The 17,183-nt window shown below is 43.9% G+C and overlaps 1 protein-coding gene across 14 annotated transcripts in view; it reads left to right on the top strand.

The window, feature by feature from the left end:
* LOC145346767 (uncharacterized) overlaps nt 1-17,183 on the top strand; it is a 381,295-nt gene that overhangs the window by 248,409 nt on the left and 115,703 nt on the right. For 12 of the 14 annotated variants that reach the window (XM_080194470.1, XM_080194472.1, XM_080194471.1 and 9 more), the window contains one exon: nt 8,753-11,656. In XM_080194470.1, the coding sequence (XP_080050596.1) occupies nt 8,753-11,656 (2,904 nt within the window). The remainder of the gene's footprint in view (nt 1-8,752; nt 11,657-17,183) is intronic. The other 2 variants (XM_080194476.1, XM_080194468.1) reach the window with 2 other exon arrangements.

Raw genomic sequence — 17,183 nt, 5'->3', positions numbered from 1 at the left:
TTTCATCTGTTCTTAACTTCAAAACACTTATTATATTGTCCCATAATCTGCAATAATGACCAGATAATGCAGTTCTAGCGATGACCACTGAGGCATAAATACTGGTCAGGACACGGAGAACGCCTGGATATGTTCAAGAATGGGCCTTGAAACTATAACCTTCTGGCTCAGAAGTATATATGCCTTTGTAGGCCATGGCTAATAATGTCATGTTAGGAGACCGTGGAGCCTAACCTCTACTCCAGAGACATGAGCATACTGCCTTCGCTGACAATTCAGTGCAGTACTAAAGAAATGCTGCACAGTCAGTGCTGCTGTCTTGGGTGAACCACTAAATGGAGGCTCCATTTGCCTCTTGGGTGGACGTAGAGCTGTTTCAAAGAACAGCAAGGAACTGAGGGACTTTAATAGATTAGTGAGCTCCTCGGGTCTGCTGTGCTATTTAATTAGATCACAACCGTAAAAGCTTGCACACCTAACGTGCCTTTAAGGTAACACATTTAATGCAGTTACTACCTGAGGTATTTCATGAATGTTGGTAATCAAAATCCGGTTTTGAGCCACAGAAGGAAACGTCAGGACAGAGGTCCAAAAGCTTGTTTCAGAAGAGTTGGTTTTGTGGAAGAGCGGTAAATAAAGAAACAGAGAGGTATAGGAAAAGATTTCTAGACCCTAGAATATCTTCAGGCAGCCCAAGGTTTTTAATGGTGCAGTGATTTTAAAATTGGGAATGCACATGAGACTAAACTTAGAGGAGCACATTGATCTCAAAGCCTTCTTGACCTGGAGAAGGATAGTGATAGAGGTGTGAAGCCATAGGGGAATTTGAAAATAAAGATGTGAATCATTATTTGTACCTCAATTCAATTTACTCATGATTGCTCAAATTATATGTGCATTCTCCTAATTTCAAAAAGACCTATCAGCCTGAATCTGCTTTCTCTCCCAGAAGGCTTAGCAAGGTTATGTACCTTCAGTCTCTATTTTTCTTCACAAAAGGAAATAGTTTCTCTATATCTATCCTATTGAATCCACCAGTACAGGGCACTGGTGAGGCTGCAGCTGGAGTACTGTGTGCAGTTTTGGTCGCCGCACTTGCGCAAGGATATTTTGGCTTTGGAGGGAGTGCAGAGGAGGTTCACTAGGCTGATACCGGAGATGAGGGGGTTGGACTATGAAGAGAGACTAAATAGACTGGGTTTGTACTCGTTGGAGTTTAGAAGGATGAGGGGGGATCTTACGGAGACGTATAAGATAATGAAGGGGATGGATAGGGTAGAGGTAGAGAGATTCTTCCCGCTCAGAAAGGACAGTAGGACTAGAGGGCACAGCCTCAAGATAAGGGGGGAGCAGTTTAGAACGGAGTTGAGGAGGAACTTCTTCACTCAAAGGGTGGTGAATCTCTGGAATTCTCTGCCTGTTGAAGTGGTGGAGGCTACCTCGTTAAATATATTTAAGACACGGGTAGATAGGTTTTTGGGAGGCAAGGGAATTAAGGGTTATGGGGAGAAAGCGGGAAAGTGGAACTGAGCCACTTCAGATCAGCCATGATCTTATTGAATGGCGGGGCAGGCTCGAAGGGCTAGATGGCCTACTCCTGCACCTACTACTTATATTCTTATGTTTAACATTTTAAATAAGATCAATGAAAGTTTGCATTTATATAGCATCTTTAATATAGTAAAATGTCCCACCTTCTGTACTCGGGGGGGCATACAGGCCACATTATGCAACCTGCTCTCATGATTTAACCCTCCAGGCTCTAAGATTATTTCAGTGAACCTACATTGTACCCACTCCCAAGACCAGTTGATCCACTGTCCAAAAGTGGACATGGTATTCAAAATGTGGCCTAAGGAACAATTTCTTCCCCTTTATAACCGTTGAGAAGGAAACTATTATTCCATGTGTCTTTTTAATTACTTCTGTACCTGTCTACAAACTTTAATTTATTATTAAATTTGGGAGCCAAATCCCATTTGCTGTTCAGTTCCTGGCTTCTCATAGAAAATATTCCAGTATATCAATCTTGGTTTCCAATTAATGACCTTACATTTGTCCACATTGACCCTGTTTAACTATGGTTGACTCACTTAATCTGTCCCATCTGCTATACTTTCCCTTTTAATTTAGTGCCATATTGGATATACGAGTTTCAACTAGTTCATTTAATTCATAGAATCATAGCAGCATATAGTGCAGAATGAGGCCATTCGGCCCATTAAGTCTGCACTGACCACAATCCCACCCAGGCCCTACCCCCCATAACCCCATGCATTTACCCTAGCTAGTCCCCTGACATAAGGGGCCTTTAAAGTGAGGGTGATAGAATAAAAGCAGGGAGGTCTTGCTGCAACTGTACAGTGCACTGGTGAGGCTGCAATTGGAGTGCTGTGTACAGTTTTGTCCCTTTTTATTTGCAAAAGGATATATTGGCCTTGGAGGGAGGACCGAGAAGGTTCACCAGGCTGATACCGGAGATGAGGGGGTTAGCTTATGAGGAGAGATTGATTAGACTGGGCCTGTACTCATTGGAGTTTAGAAGGCTGAGGGGGGAACTCATAGAGATTTACAAGATAATGAAGGGGCTAGATAGGATAGAGGTAGAGAGATTCTTCCTGCTTAGAAAGGAAGACAGAACTAGAGGACACAGCCTCAAAATAAGTGGGGGTGGGGGGGGGGGGGAGGAGCAGTTTAGAACGAAGTTGAGGAGGAACTTCTTCACTCAAAGGGTGGTGAATCTCTGGAATTCTCCACCCATTGAAGTGGCGGAGGTTACCTCGTTGAATATACTTAAGTCATGGGTAGATAGATTTCTGATAGACAAGGGAATTAAGGGTTATGGGGAGAAAGCGGAAACGTGGAACTGATCCACTTCAGATCAGCCATGATCTTATTGAATGGCGGGGCAGGCTAGAAGGGCTAGGTGGCCTACTACTCCTCCTATTTCTTATGTTCTTAACATAGCCTATCCATCTAACCCGCACACCTTTAAATAGTACATATGGTGAAAATATTATCACTGTGAAACACAACACTCTTCACATCTTTCTGATCCGAGTATATAGCCTTTATCCTCACTGCCTTTCCTATGACCATGATGCGGGTATTCCGGCGTTGGACTGGCGTAAACACAGTAAAAAGTCTGACAACACCAGGTTTTAGTCCAACTGATTTATTTGATAATAGACTCACAAGCTTTCGGGGTTAGCCCCTTCGTCAGGTGAATGGAGAGTTCTGGCCTCAGACAGAGTAAATAAAGCACAGACAGTTTAGAGATTACTGATTAGAATGCGAATCCTTACACCTAACCTGCTGTTCAAGACCTGAAGTGGCTGACAATGTGAGTGGAAGGAGCACTGATCACAGGTTAAAGAGATGTGTATTGTCTCCTGACAGTACAGTAAGTGAGGTTTTGCAAACCCAGGCAAGTCACGGGGGTTACAGATAGTGCGACATGAACCCAAGATCCCTGTTGAGACCGTCCTCATGTGTGCGGAACTTGGCTATCAGTCTCTGTTCAGCGACTCTGCGCTGTCGTGTGTCGTGAAGGCCGCCTTGGAGAATGCTTACCCGAAGGTCAGAGGCGGAATGCCCGTGACCACTGAAGTGTTCGCCAACAGGAAGGGAACAGTCTTGCCTGGTGATTGTCGAGCAATGTTCATTCATCCGTTGTCGTTGCGTCTGCATGGTCTCCCCAGTGTACCATGCTTCGGGACATCCTTTCTTGCAACGTATCAGGTAGACGATGTTGGCTGAGTTGCAAGAGTATTTACCATGTACCTGGTGGATGGTATTCTCACGTGTGATGATGGTATCCATGTCGATGATCCGGCATGTCTTGCAGAGGTTGCTGTGGCAGGGTTGCATGGTATTGTGGTCACTGTTCTCCTGAAGGCTGGATAGTTTGCTGCGAACAATGGTCTGTTTGAGGTTGTGTGCTTGTCTGAAGGCAAGAAGTGGGGGTGTGGGGATAGCCCTGGCGAGATGTTCGTCTTCATCAATGATATGTTGAAGACTCCGGAGAAGATGTCGTAGCTTCTCCGCTCTGGGGAAGTACTGGACGACGAAGGGTACTCTGTCCACTGTGTCCCGTGTTTGCCTTCTGAGGAGATGGGTGCGGTTTTTCGCTGTGGCGCATCGGAACTGTTGATCTATGAGTCGAGCACCATATCCTGTTCTTATGAGGGCATCTTTCAGGGTCTGGAGGTGTCTGTCACGATCCTCCTCATCTGAGCAAATCCTGTGTATACGGAGGACTTGTCCATAGGAAGTGGCTTCTTTAACATGTTGAGGGTGGAAACTGGAGAAGTGGAGCATTGTGAGATTGTCTGTGGGCTTGCGGTACAGTGAGGTGCTGAGGTGACCGTCCTTAATGGAGATGCGTGTGTCCAAGAATGCAACTGATTCTGGGGAATAGTCCATGGTGAGTCTGATGGTGGGGTGGAATTTGTTGATATCATCATATAGTTGTTTCAGTGATTGTTCACCATGAGGCCAAAGGAAGAAAATGTCATCGATGTATCTAGTGTATAGCATTGGTTGAAGATTCTGTGCAGTGCAGAAGTGCGGGAATTTTTCCACAAACCCCAAGAGGCCTACAGCGAACACAATGAGACAGCCGATGAACCAGAACAACCGACAGCGAGATCCGCAGTGCAACAACCTAAGAGGAAGGAATCCAATTGGACTCCTCCGGAAGGCCGCTGCCCTCGACTGGACTTGTATGCCCAAACCATCAGGAGGTGCGTTAACACCAGATTCATCAACCGCACTCACAAGACAGCCCCGAACATCACCCAAGCACAACGCAATGCCATCCACGCTCTCAAGACAAATCGCAACATTGTCATCAAACCAGCAAAGGAGGGGCCATCGTCATACTGAACAGAACGGATTACTGTAAAGAAGTGTACCGACAACTAAACAATGAGGAACACTACAGACAATTACCCACAGATCCGACCAAAGAACACACTCGTCAACTCAACAATCTGATCAAGACCTTTGATCCGGACCTTCAGAACACCCTCCGTGCTCTCATTCCACGTACTCCCCGCATTGGAGATCTCTACTGCCTCCCAAAGATACACAAGGCAAACACACCTGGCCGTCCCATCGTATCGGGCAATGGGACTCTGTGTGAGAACCTCTCTGGCTACGTCGAGGGCATCCTGAAACCCATTGTACAAAGAACCCCCAACTTTTGTCGCGACACTACGGACTTCCTGCTGAAACTCAGCACTCACGGAGCAGTTGAACCAGGGACACTCCTCGTCACAATGGATGTCTCAGCGCTCTACACCAACATCCCCCACAACGATGGCATTGCTGCGACTGCCTCAGTACTCAATGCTGACAACTGCCAGTTTCCAGATGCAATTTTACAACTCATCTGCTTTATCCTGGACCACAATGTCTTCACCTTCAACAACCAGTTTTTCATCCAAACACATGGAACAGCCATGGGGACCAAATTTGCACCTCAATATGCCAACATCTTCATGCACAGGTTCGAACAAGACTTCTTCACTGCACAGAATCTTCAACCAATGCTATACACTAGATACATCGATGACATTTTCTTCCTTTGGCCTCATGGTGAACAATCACTGAAACAACTATATGATGATATCAACAAATTCCACCCCACCATCAGACTCACCATGGACTATTCCCCTGAATCAGTTGCATTCTTGGACACACGCATCTCCATTAAGGACGGTCACCTCAGCACCTCACTGTACCGCAAGCCCACAATCTCACAATGCTCCACTTCTCCAGTTTCCACCCTAAACATGTTAAAGAAGCCATTCCCTATGGACAAGTCCTCCGTATACACAGGATTTGCTCAGATGAGGAGGATCGTGACAGACACCTCCAGACGCTGAAAGATGCCCTCATAAGAACAGGATATGGTGCTCGACTCATAGATCGACAGTTCCGATGCGCCACAGCGAAAAACCGCACCCATCTCCTCAGAAGGCAAACACGGGACACGGTGGACAGAGTACCCTTCGTCGTCCAGTACTTCCCCAGAGCAGAGAAGCTACGACATCTTCTCCGGAGTCTTCAACATATCATTGATGAAGACTAACATCTCGCCAGGGCTATCCCCATACCCCCACTTCTTGCCTTCAGACAAGCACACAACCTCAAACAGACCATTGTTCGCAGCAAACTACCCAGCCTTCAGGAGAACAGTGACCACAATACCATGCAACCCTGCCACAGCAACCTCTGCAAGACATGCCGGATCATCGACATGGATACCATCATCACACGTGAGAATACCATCCACCAGGTACATGGTAAATACTCTTGCAACTCGGCCAACATTGTCTACCTGATACGTTGCAAGAAAGGATGTCCCGAAGCATGGTACATTGGGGAGACCGTGCAGACCTATGACAACGGATGAATGAACATCGCTCGACAATCACCAGGCAAGACTGTTCCCTACCTGTTGGCAAACACTTCAGTGGTCATGTTCATTCCGCCTCTGACCTTCGGGTAAGCATTCTCCAAGGCGGCCTTCACGACACACGACAGCGCAGAGTCGCTGAACAGAGACTGATAGCCAAGTTCTGCACACATGAGGACGGTCTCAACAGGGATCTTGGGTTCATGTCGCACTATCTGTAACCCCCATGACTTGCCTGGGTTTGCAAAACCTCACTTAGGGTACTGTCTGGAGACAATACACATCTCTTTAACCTGTGATCAGTGCTCCTTCCACTCACATTGTCAGCCACTTCAGGTCTTGAACAGCAGGTTAGGTGTAAGGATTCGCATTTTAATCAGTAATCTCTAAACTGTCTGTGCTTTATATGCTCTGTCTGAGGCCAGAACTCTCCATTCACCTGACGAAGGGGCTAACCCCGAAAGCTTGTGAGTCTATTATCAAATAAATCGGTTGGACTAAAACCTGGTGTTGTTAGACTTTTTACTGTGTTTCCTATGACCAACCAATTTCCAACCCAAAATAAAAGGCTGCCTGCAATTGTCTGAGCCCTGATGAAAGATCATCCAGATTCGCAATGATAGCTTTATTTTTGCTGCTCAGATGCTGTCAGACCTGCTAAGATTTTGTAGCATTTTCTATTTTTGTCTCTAATTCTACGTACTTTCACTTTTGCCAAGAACACTTTGTGTGGAACCTTATTCCGCCTGGATAATGACTAAATATTCTGCTGTTGCCCGTATTGGTGCCCTCTTTTTAAAAAAATTTGGATAAGCCAAGCATGGTTGGATGTCTCCGATTTAGTTTATATTTCCTCAAGTGCCTAGTCACTCTTATCTTTAGTGATAGATTCACTTCCTTGGTGTCTTCACCACAGTTATCCCACAGCCAACATTTAAAACAGATGCTCTGATCATTAATGCGATTCTTGTTTGTTGGATCTTGCTGATTGGCTGCAGCATTCCCTTCAACACAAGTGGTAACAATTCAAAGGTATTTACTTAACTGCAAAATGCTTCGGGATATTTTAATGTTGTGAAGATGACATACAAGTGCCAGTTCTTTTTGAAATGTGTGCTGGTTACTTGGGATTTCATCCATAATCAAAGACACTTAAATTTTTTCTACCACAGATGTTTAACTAACCAGTCTATTAGCTACCTGGATTAATCAGGTCTTTTTTCAAGAACCCGTACACAATAAAGCCTTGACATATAATTTTAGTGCGTTGATCATTTTTTTCTTCATCTCTCTCACCCCTGGAGTTGATGTTGAGGTGTGGAGATGACGGCATTGGACTGGCGTAAACACAGTAAGAAATCTCTCAACATCAGGTTAAAGTCCAACAGGTTTATTTGGTAGTAAACACCACAAGCTTTCGGGGCTCTGCCCCTTTGTGGGAACTCTCTACTCACCTGACGAAGGGGCAGATCCCCGAAAGCTTGTGGCGTTTACCACCAAATAAACCTGTTGGACTTTAATCTGGTGTTGTGAGACTTCTTATTGATGTTGAGGTGCAGGAAGCCTTCCCTCATTCCACCCAAAGTTTCTGACTGATGTCATGGAAATTGTACTAACTGAACCAAACAGCATGGAGATGCTGGTGTGCAGTTATGTTCTGAAATACTGTTTTCTGTATGTCTTACACAAAATATACAAATAAATTCTATGCAGAAGGGGGCAAAATGTTCCCTCTAGGCTGGTGAGCTGCAAGCAACTTGAAAGTTCCTGCGACGGTCATGTACAAATAGGCTCCTTTTAAGTTACCATGCACGTGCAGCCATGCAAAAATCTTTACAGGGAATTGTGCAATTTAGTCCTGAAAAGGCTGGATGCAAGATTTTCCCCAGTGCAAAATTGCGTTTTCCCCCTCTGCTCTTGAGGGTGTATAAGACTGTTTTGGGAATGCAGTTCCATGGATATTGGTTGCTCTTTGGTAGCTCAAGTGACTAAGTGTGGGAGACAATTGCAGACAAAGCAAAACCTTCTATCATCTTCAACTGGGGTCCAATGATTAGAGCATTCTGTTGATCACTTCCTCAGCTCAAGTACTGAAACTAGAGACTAGCTACTGACTAAGGATTGAACCTAGGCCTCACTGCTCTGTGTGACTTAATGCTACAGTAATAAATGTCTCTATTACGTGGGTATTATGTTTATATTTTTATAATTATGTAAGTGTTCCCCCCACATACTGATAAGATAGCAAAAATTGAAGTGCAGAATACGTTTGTGTTTTGAGAGTTGATAACTTTGTTGTATTTAGCTGTTATTTTTCCTTGCCTATAGAAGAATTTGGTGTGCCATTCATCAGCCCGAATCAAGTTCAGACATCTTTTCATCCTGTAGACCGTTGTGACCCAACTTTGAGTAATGATGGCTTAATGGATGATCACTTGCTAATTTCAGACATGACGAAGACCACTATTGCAGTTGATGCTTTACTGCAAACACCAACAAAATCCTCACCAAGCAGCCCCCAATTGGAGAACTTGGCCTGTGATGCAGGAATTCCTGCGTCCACTGAACCAGTCCCACCAGCCTGCGGGAACTTTAACTTGTCAGTGGGCAACATGGAGCTTACCCACAACATCACAAGCGCCAAGAGTGTTGCTGTCCCACTTACAGAAGCTGCAGCTTTGGAACGAGCCCCTAGGAAAGGTAAGCTTGCAGAGGAGGTTAAGGAAATTGCACACTCGATAGAAGCACCTGTAGCAAAAGTGGCTGTGGAGAAGAAAAAGAAAAAGAAAAAACGTTCACATCCAAAAGGAGCCCAACTTCCTGCAGTGGATATACAGGCTAAAGCTAAAGAGGTCCAAGCAATTGTTTTTGACCAGCGACAAGAAGGAACATGGGAGCACAAGGAAAATATCTTGAGCACTGAGGGGGCATGTAAGGAGGCATCAGGGGTGCAAATAAAAGCACAGCAGGTGGATAGCATACCAAGTCAAAGTAGTGTTTGGGCACCTGGAATTTCAGAGAATGAAACAGCACATCCTCCACTGCACAAAACTAAAGCTGCTTTAATGAACGAATCAGAGGTTGTTGTAGGAAGCCAGACAAGAGAGGCAACTCGTGCAGACAGCCAGTCACAGATGGAGACGATCTCAAAAGTGGAACAGACAGAGAATCCTCTGGATTGTTGGAACAGAGAAATTACCACTTCAGAGTCCCTCCAAACATCTAAGTTGGGAGAGGTAATGGAGCCCCCTCTAGAACAATGGGCTGGCAAAATTACTCCTCCTAAATCACAGAAGAAATCTCAAATAAACAAGGTAGCCCCTCTGATTTCTCTGGAAAATGATGGTAAAGAATATACTCGCCCTGAGTCAGAGGAAGTATCTAGAATGGAGATGAAAGGGCCTTTTCTGGAACATTTAGGTAGAGAATCTGCTTCTGGTTCAAAGCAGGTATCTGAGGTGAATGAAATGGAAGGACATTTGGGTAGAGAAATTGCTGCCCCTGGGTCACAGACACTTCTTGAGGCGAAAGAGGTAGGACAGACCCCTCTGAAACATGGAGGTGGAGAAAATCCTTCCTCTGAGTTGCTGAAAACATTTGAGATAAAAGAAATGGCAGAGACCCTTACAGAAAATGTAGGTAAAGAAACTTCACCCCTTGAAGCAAAGAAAGTACTGGAGGTGAAAGAGATAGATAAACCTTCTCCAGAACATATGGATAGACAAACTTCTCTCCATCAATCAGGGCAAACGTCTGATGTGAAGGAGATGATAGAGGTCCCTCTAAAACTTGTGGATAGTAAAGGTACTCCCTCTGAATCAAACCAAATACCTGAGGTAAAGGAGATAGCACAGATTCCTCTGGATCATGTGAGTAGTGAAACAGGTTCACTTGGATCAGAGCAAATATCTGAGATGAAAGTTTTGGCAGAGACCCCTCTGGAGCAAATGAGTACAAAAACAGCTTCCCCTGAGTTAGACGTTTTTGAAGTGAAAGGGATAATCGATATTCCTCTAGAGCATTGCTATAACAAAATTGCCACCATTGAAGAACAGAAGTCAGAGGTAGAAGTTTTGGGTGAGAGTCTGCTCTGTTGGAACAGAGAATCTGTGCCCCCTGAGTCACAACAGTCTGAGATGAAGGGGATGATGGAGAGTCCCCTGGAATGTTGGAACACAGAAATTTCTTCTACTGATCCACAAATGTGTGAGTTGAATGAGATGGTGGGGAGTCCTTCAGAATGTCAGAACAGAGAAATGGCCCCCGCTGAATCACTGCAAATGCCTGAGCTGAGTGAGGTGGAGAGTCCGTTTGAATGTCAGAACATGGAAACTATTCCCCCTGAGTCGCAGCAAACACCTGAGGTAAAGGAGATGGTGGAGAGTACTTTGGAGTGTCAGAACATGGAGACTGTTCCCCTGGAGTCACAGCAAACATCTGAGGTGAAGGAGATGGTGGAGAGTACTTTGGAATGTCAGAACATGGAGACTGTTCCCCTGGAGTCACAGCAAACATCTGAGGTGAAGGAGATGGTGGAGAGTACTCTGGAATGTCCGAACATGGAGACTGTTCCCCTGGAGTCACAGCAAACATCTGAGGTGAAGGAGATGGTGGAGAGTACTTTGGAATGTCAGAACATGGAGACTGTTCCCCTGGAGTCACAGCAAACATCTGAGGTGAAGGAGATGGTGGAGAGTACTCTGGAATGTCCGAACATGGAAAATGTTTCACCTGAATTGCAGAAAACTCCTGAGATGAATGAGATGGTGGAGAGTTCTTTTGAATGTCAGAATGTGGAAACTATTGCTGCTGAGTCACAGCAAACATTTGAGGTGAAGGAGATGGTGGAGAGTACTCTGGAATGTCAAGATGAACTCATTTTTCCAGAGTGCATTGACCAAGTCACTCAGCCTTCTCTGAAACACGAAGTACCGAAATTGATGGATGATGAGGGAATAGACTCAAAGGCACCCCTGAGGAAAGATACCGGAACAAAACTCCTCCCAAAACGAGGATTCACTAAAGGTACTTCACAAAGAGAGGCTGGAACAAAAATGTCTCCTGAACACCCTAAAGACAGGGCCCTAAAGACCTCAATGCAACCAAAGGTTATGAAGATCCCAAATCAACGACAGAGAGATGCTAAACCTCTTGAACAAGAGAAGATTGGTGGAGTAAATGCACTGCCTGATCAACAGGGAAATCTGGATGAGATTCCTCGTCAAGATGAAGGTGTGTTCCACGAATGATAAGAGTGCTATCCCACTACCCCTCCACCCACCCCCTCACATGCTTCAACTTACATAATCCTGGCTCAGGAGTTTGAACTGACTGGATTGGCACAGCATGATGTCTGCCTTTTGGTTCACTAAAGCATCCATCATTTTGCATGCACAATTTCTCTAGAATTTATAACTAATCTGTTGCTTACTAACCACAAGATTCTATTGGCTGAAACTAGCAGCTTGTGCCTTCTGAATATCTTTCTAACCCACTGCATGGCAGTTGGTTGGTTTTAAAAATTATAAACAGTTGGTGAGGTGGTGGTGTTAAATTCATTTTTTGTTGGAGGGAGGAGGAACAGAAGAGTAAGAAAGGTAAGTGCTAATGTTAAGCTGAATGTTATATACCTGAATATTGAAAACTAAAATTGTCTGTTTTCCAAAATGGAAAATCATCCCGAAAACTGGTATTTGTGAACACAGTGCAACCATACTTGTGTGCCATGATGCAGGCACCTTTCCTTGATGGGGAGTTAGAATTTCTGACGAGCAAATACTTGCAAATTTGCATGTATTAGTATAGTAATGTCTTGGCACGTCAATGAAGGAAAGATGAAACGTAACTAAATGAAATATTAGCAGACAATGCAGACTGTTGTTTGATACAAAGATTATTTCATGAAAATTTTAATTGTTAATCAAGATAATGGACGTAATTATTGCTGGGCTCTTCCACAATACGTGTTTGATGTTCACTACACAAAGCCATTTCCCTTAGCAAAGTCTTACATAAGCCAAAATCTGTACAGAGTTTAGGTTAGCAAGCCATGGTTCAACAATGACTTCCTAATCATGGTGACTCATTCATTCACTCACTGAAGAGCAAGTAACAAGAGTCATAATTTCAAAGTTGTCACATGGAGACAAGAGGGATTAGACAAGTTGCAGATTCTTGGAACATTTGCAGCAGGGGCTTTGTAAGTAAAGTTGGATAAGTGTTTGAATCAGAGGAAGATATGGAATTATGGGGAAGGAGCAGGGGAGCAGGATTAGTTTTGGATTACACTTCTTACTGCTTGTTTTGTATGATGGAAAAAGCCTAAAATGTGGTGTTGAGTTTGGCAATCTATGTTCCCTGAGGTGCCAAGTGAATTGCTCAAACAAACAATTGACTGAAGTTCAACAAGCTGATGGTATCTGGTGAATTCAGCATATTACTTAGTGTTGACCTCTGGTGAATGAATACCTGGGCATTTATGTTCGTCTATCTCTCTTGAAAAATAACCAGTCCAGGTTAAAGCAACTTAAATAACGGTTTGAATATTATAAAGATCTTTGGGACATAGCAAGGTTTTACAAACATCTAATAACAAAAAAATTGGATTCGATTCAAAAGGTAATTTGGCTACAAAGAGTTGATAGCCATTTTAAGAATTTTTCTTGGGTATGGTAACTATTTAGATTTTGGATGAATCAGTCACATTTGCCACTGAGTTGACCTTTTAAGATAAAATGTTGTATCTGGGTGGTGCAAATTCCAGCTCACTATGGCGTTCTGATCACTTGCCAGAACCAAAGCTGAGAAATACTCAGTGATTATGTCAAGGGGCATCTTTCATGTCATAACCCTTCCTTAACATAGGCTATGTTTAATGGATCTCTTGTGGCTGAGGTGCTTACAAAGAACAACACAGCACGGGAAACAGGCCCTTCAGCCCAACGAGCCCGTGCTGCCATCTCAACGTTGTGAGTCCCCTCTTCCACCCATGACCCTTGCCTATGCTTATGGCACTCCAGATTGAGGGGAGACTAATTTAGGGACAATTTGTTACACCAATCAGCCTAAGAGCACATCTTTGGGATATGGGAAGAAACCGGAGCACCCAGAGAAAATCCACGCAAGCATGGGGAGAATGCGCAAACTCCCACAGACACTGGCCCAAATCCATGTACCTGCACAGCAAACAGTGATAGTCACTGAGCTGTTGTGGTGCCCATCTGCTGGTCCAGTTTAAGCGTACACTACGACGTGAAGCACTAGGCTACTCTCGAAACATCCAAGAGAGACATAGAACAATAGAACATCGTACGACCCACCACGTGTATGCCCCTTGTTGGACAACAAGGTGGACCGAAGCGCCTGTGGGTTAAAAGAGAAAAACATCAATAACGTGCATATCTTATGCAAACATTCAAGGGAATCCGCAGAAGCTCATAAGTAAAACAAGTGAGCCAGAAAATATGTTGGAAGGTCCATAGGAATCAGTTGATTCCCAGGGACATCCCAAGGCTCTTGATCCTTATTTAAAACAGTCTCCTATATCTCTCCATCTCCATCCCGCTCATCCCGCACGACTTCCCCTTAACAAAGCCATGCTGCGTATCCCTAATCAGATCGCAACGCTCTAAATGCGTATACATCCTATCTCTAAGAATCTTCTCCAACAACTTCCCTACCACTGACGTCAAACTCACTGGCCTATAATTACCAGGGTTATCCCTACTACCCTTTTTAAACAACGGTACCGTGTTCGCTATCCTCCAGTCCTCTGGGGACTTCACCTGTGTCCAAAGAAGAGACAAAGATTTGCGTCAGAGGCCTAGCAATTTCATCTCTCGCCTCCCTAAGCAGCCTAGGATAAATGCCATCAGGCCCCGGAGATTTATCAGTTTTAATGTTACCTAAAAACCCTAACACTTCTTCCCTCGTAATGGATATTTCCTTCAACTGGTCTACAGCTCCCTCCAAGACAGTACCGGGCATCAAGCCCCTCTCCTTCGTGAATATTGACGCAAAGTATTCATTCAGGATCTCCCCCATTCCCTCGGACTCTAAGCACAGATCTCCCCCACCGCCGCCGCCCCCCCCCCCCCCCCCCCCCCCCCCCCCCCCCCCCCCCCAATCCCTAAGAGGACCAAATTTTTCTTTAACCACCCTTTTATTCCTAACATAGGATTTTCCTTAATCCTGTCTGCCAAAGCCATTTCATGCCCCCTTTTTGCCCTTCTAACTCCCCGTTTGAGCTCCCTCCTACTCTCTCTGTATTCCTCCAACGCTCTCTCCGTTCCCAGTTGCTTAGACATAACATATGCCTCTCATTTCTTCCTGACCAATTCCTCAATATCCCTAGTAATTCACAGCTCTTAACTGGCACATGTCTTCCCTGCTACCTTTTCAGTTTTCCCTTGAAAGACTCCCACATGCCAAACGTGGACTTACCCTCAAACAACCTCTCCCAATCAGTATCCCTAAGTTCCTGCCTTATCTGGCTGTAGCTAACCTTCCCCCAATTTAGCACCCTCCCCTTTTTCCATTAATATCCTAAAGTAGACAGAATTATGGTCACTGTTAGCCACATGTTCACCTGCTGCAACTCAACCACCTGACCTGGCTCATTACCCAGAACTAAATCCAGTATCGCCCCCTGTCTAGTCGGGCTAGCTACATACTGCTCCGAGGACCCTTTCAGTACACAATTTACAAATTGCTCCCCGTCCGAACCCCCAGCTCTAGGCACCTTCCAATCCACCCCAGGGATGTGACTTGGTATTTGCCATTTTGAGTATTTCCTTTCATGGCACTAGAAGAGATTTGAATTGTGTACCTCACTGTTTTTCACATGCTCAAGGGGTGACTTTAATAGGCACAATGGCATTTTCTCAACTTTGAGTTTTTCTTACGTATTTAGTTTAAAATTCATTACAAAAGGACTGCAGGTTGCTCATGAAATGGTCATGAAGGATAAAATCTGATTTAATCACTGAAAGCATTTGGAAATGCGGTGGTTGAGGATAAAACAATGCGTGAAGGCACCCTTAAGGCAATATGTAATATATTTTTTTTTTGGTACCTGTTAACTAGTTTGTCTTGTATCCTGCGCTTGAATAAAAGAAGTGGGCTTAGTAGAATGATGTGTAATAGTGGGTTTTAAATTGTGGGACCCCATGAAAATATCATCATTCTTGGAGATGCCCTTTTATTTATACAATCTCACAATACAGAATCTGTCCCAGCTTTTTAAAGAACTATCTGATTAACCTAGAGAGCAGGGTAGATTAGGCTATTGAATATTTTTAAGGCCAAGTTAGATAGAGTCATTAATAAGGGTATCGGGGCTAGACAGGAAAACGAAATTGAGACCACAGTCCGATTGGCCATGATCTTATCAAATGGCTGAGCAGGTTAAGGAACTGAATGGCCTACAGCTGCTCCCAATTCGTATGTTTGTCCATCCCACTTCCTGGCTTTTTCCCTAGAGCCATACAAATTCTCTGTTCGCATATATTCATTGTCCTTTTTAGCGTCAAACCAAATTGCACCCTTACAATCAGGAACGAACTGACTCTAACAATTTGCTGCAATTTTTAAAAATTCTCCTCACTCCTATGCTCTGGTCACACATTTCCGCACAGCGTTTTTTCCCTTGGAAGTATATGCTTTTCTGGGTCTGATGCTCAAAAATGAGGTTGAACTTCCTAAACTTCACATTAATAGTGTCACTAAGTTACTGAGTGCTTAAAAGTTGGAAGTATGGAATACAATTATCCGGACATGCCAGTTGATGTGTGACATATTCGGCACGGGTCAGGTAGGAGAAACCTGATGTCCTTGTTTGAAAGCCTATGATGCACAGGGAAGAGATTTCCTCACCAATACTTCAGCCTCCTTGGTGAGTTTGATCCCCAGCTTATTTTATCTGTTTTTCTGTGAAGTCTAGTGACAACAGATGTTTTTCTCCCCCTGCCGTCATTCACTACAGTTCGTGCCATCCTCAGTGTTCAGAATATTAAGTGGCTTTGTTTACTGTTTGAATAACAAATAAGCAAATGGGTCACAGTGAATGCCAGCTTACTGATCTCCTTCAGTTTTCTGTTGTGTATATATAACTTTGGAATTTTCTGAAAACACTTGTATATTTTGGATAATACATTTTGATGTAAAAGTAACTGAAAAAATTTTTATTTAAAATCATTACATTCAAAACTAAATTCTGAAATATAGGGGAGCAGTAATATTGAGTTGCTGAAACAAACATATTTTCAGGGTGGGTGTATTGGAAAGAAATGCCTTCAGTAACTTTCCTTGAGTAATGTGTATTTTGGTAATATCAATCCCCAAATAGTCTTGTCTATATTTATGCTGACATTTTAGGAAAAATATCCTGGTAATTAGACTGAACTAAATACTGTTGCTTAATTATAAAAGAGAGAATGAGAAGAACTTTGCGTTTAGATTTAAGTTTATTTATTAGTTACAAGCATAGGAGTGAGAAGAATTTTTAAAAAAAATTGCAGCAAATTGTTTCAGTCAGTTCATCCCTGATTGTAAGAGTGATGCAATTTGGCTCAACACTAAAAAGGCAACGGATATGTACATGAGGAGAGAATTTGCATGGCTCTAGAGAAAGAGCCTGGAAGTGGGGCGGACAAACACACAAATTGGGAGCAGCTGTAGGTCATTCAGCTCCTTGAACCTGCTCCGCCATTGGATAAGATCATGGCCAATTGGATTGAGGTCTCAACTTCACTTTCCTGTC

This window comes from Carcharhinus amblyrhynchos, chromosome 8 (genome assembly GCF_965287045.1).
Source record: "Carcharhinus amblyrhynchos chromosome 8, sCarAmb.v2.hapA, whole genome shotgun sequence".
NCBI lineage: Eukaryota > Metazoa > Chordata > Chondrichthyes > Carcharhiniformes > Carcharhinidae > Carcharhinus > Carcharhinus amblyrhynchos.
The sequence above is the reverse complement of the archived record's forward strand: the minus strand, read 5'-3'. Positions and strand labels throughout refer to the sequence as shown.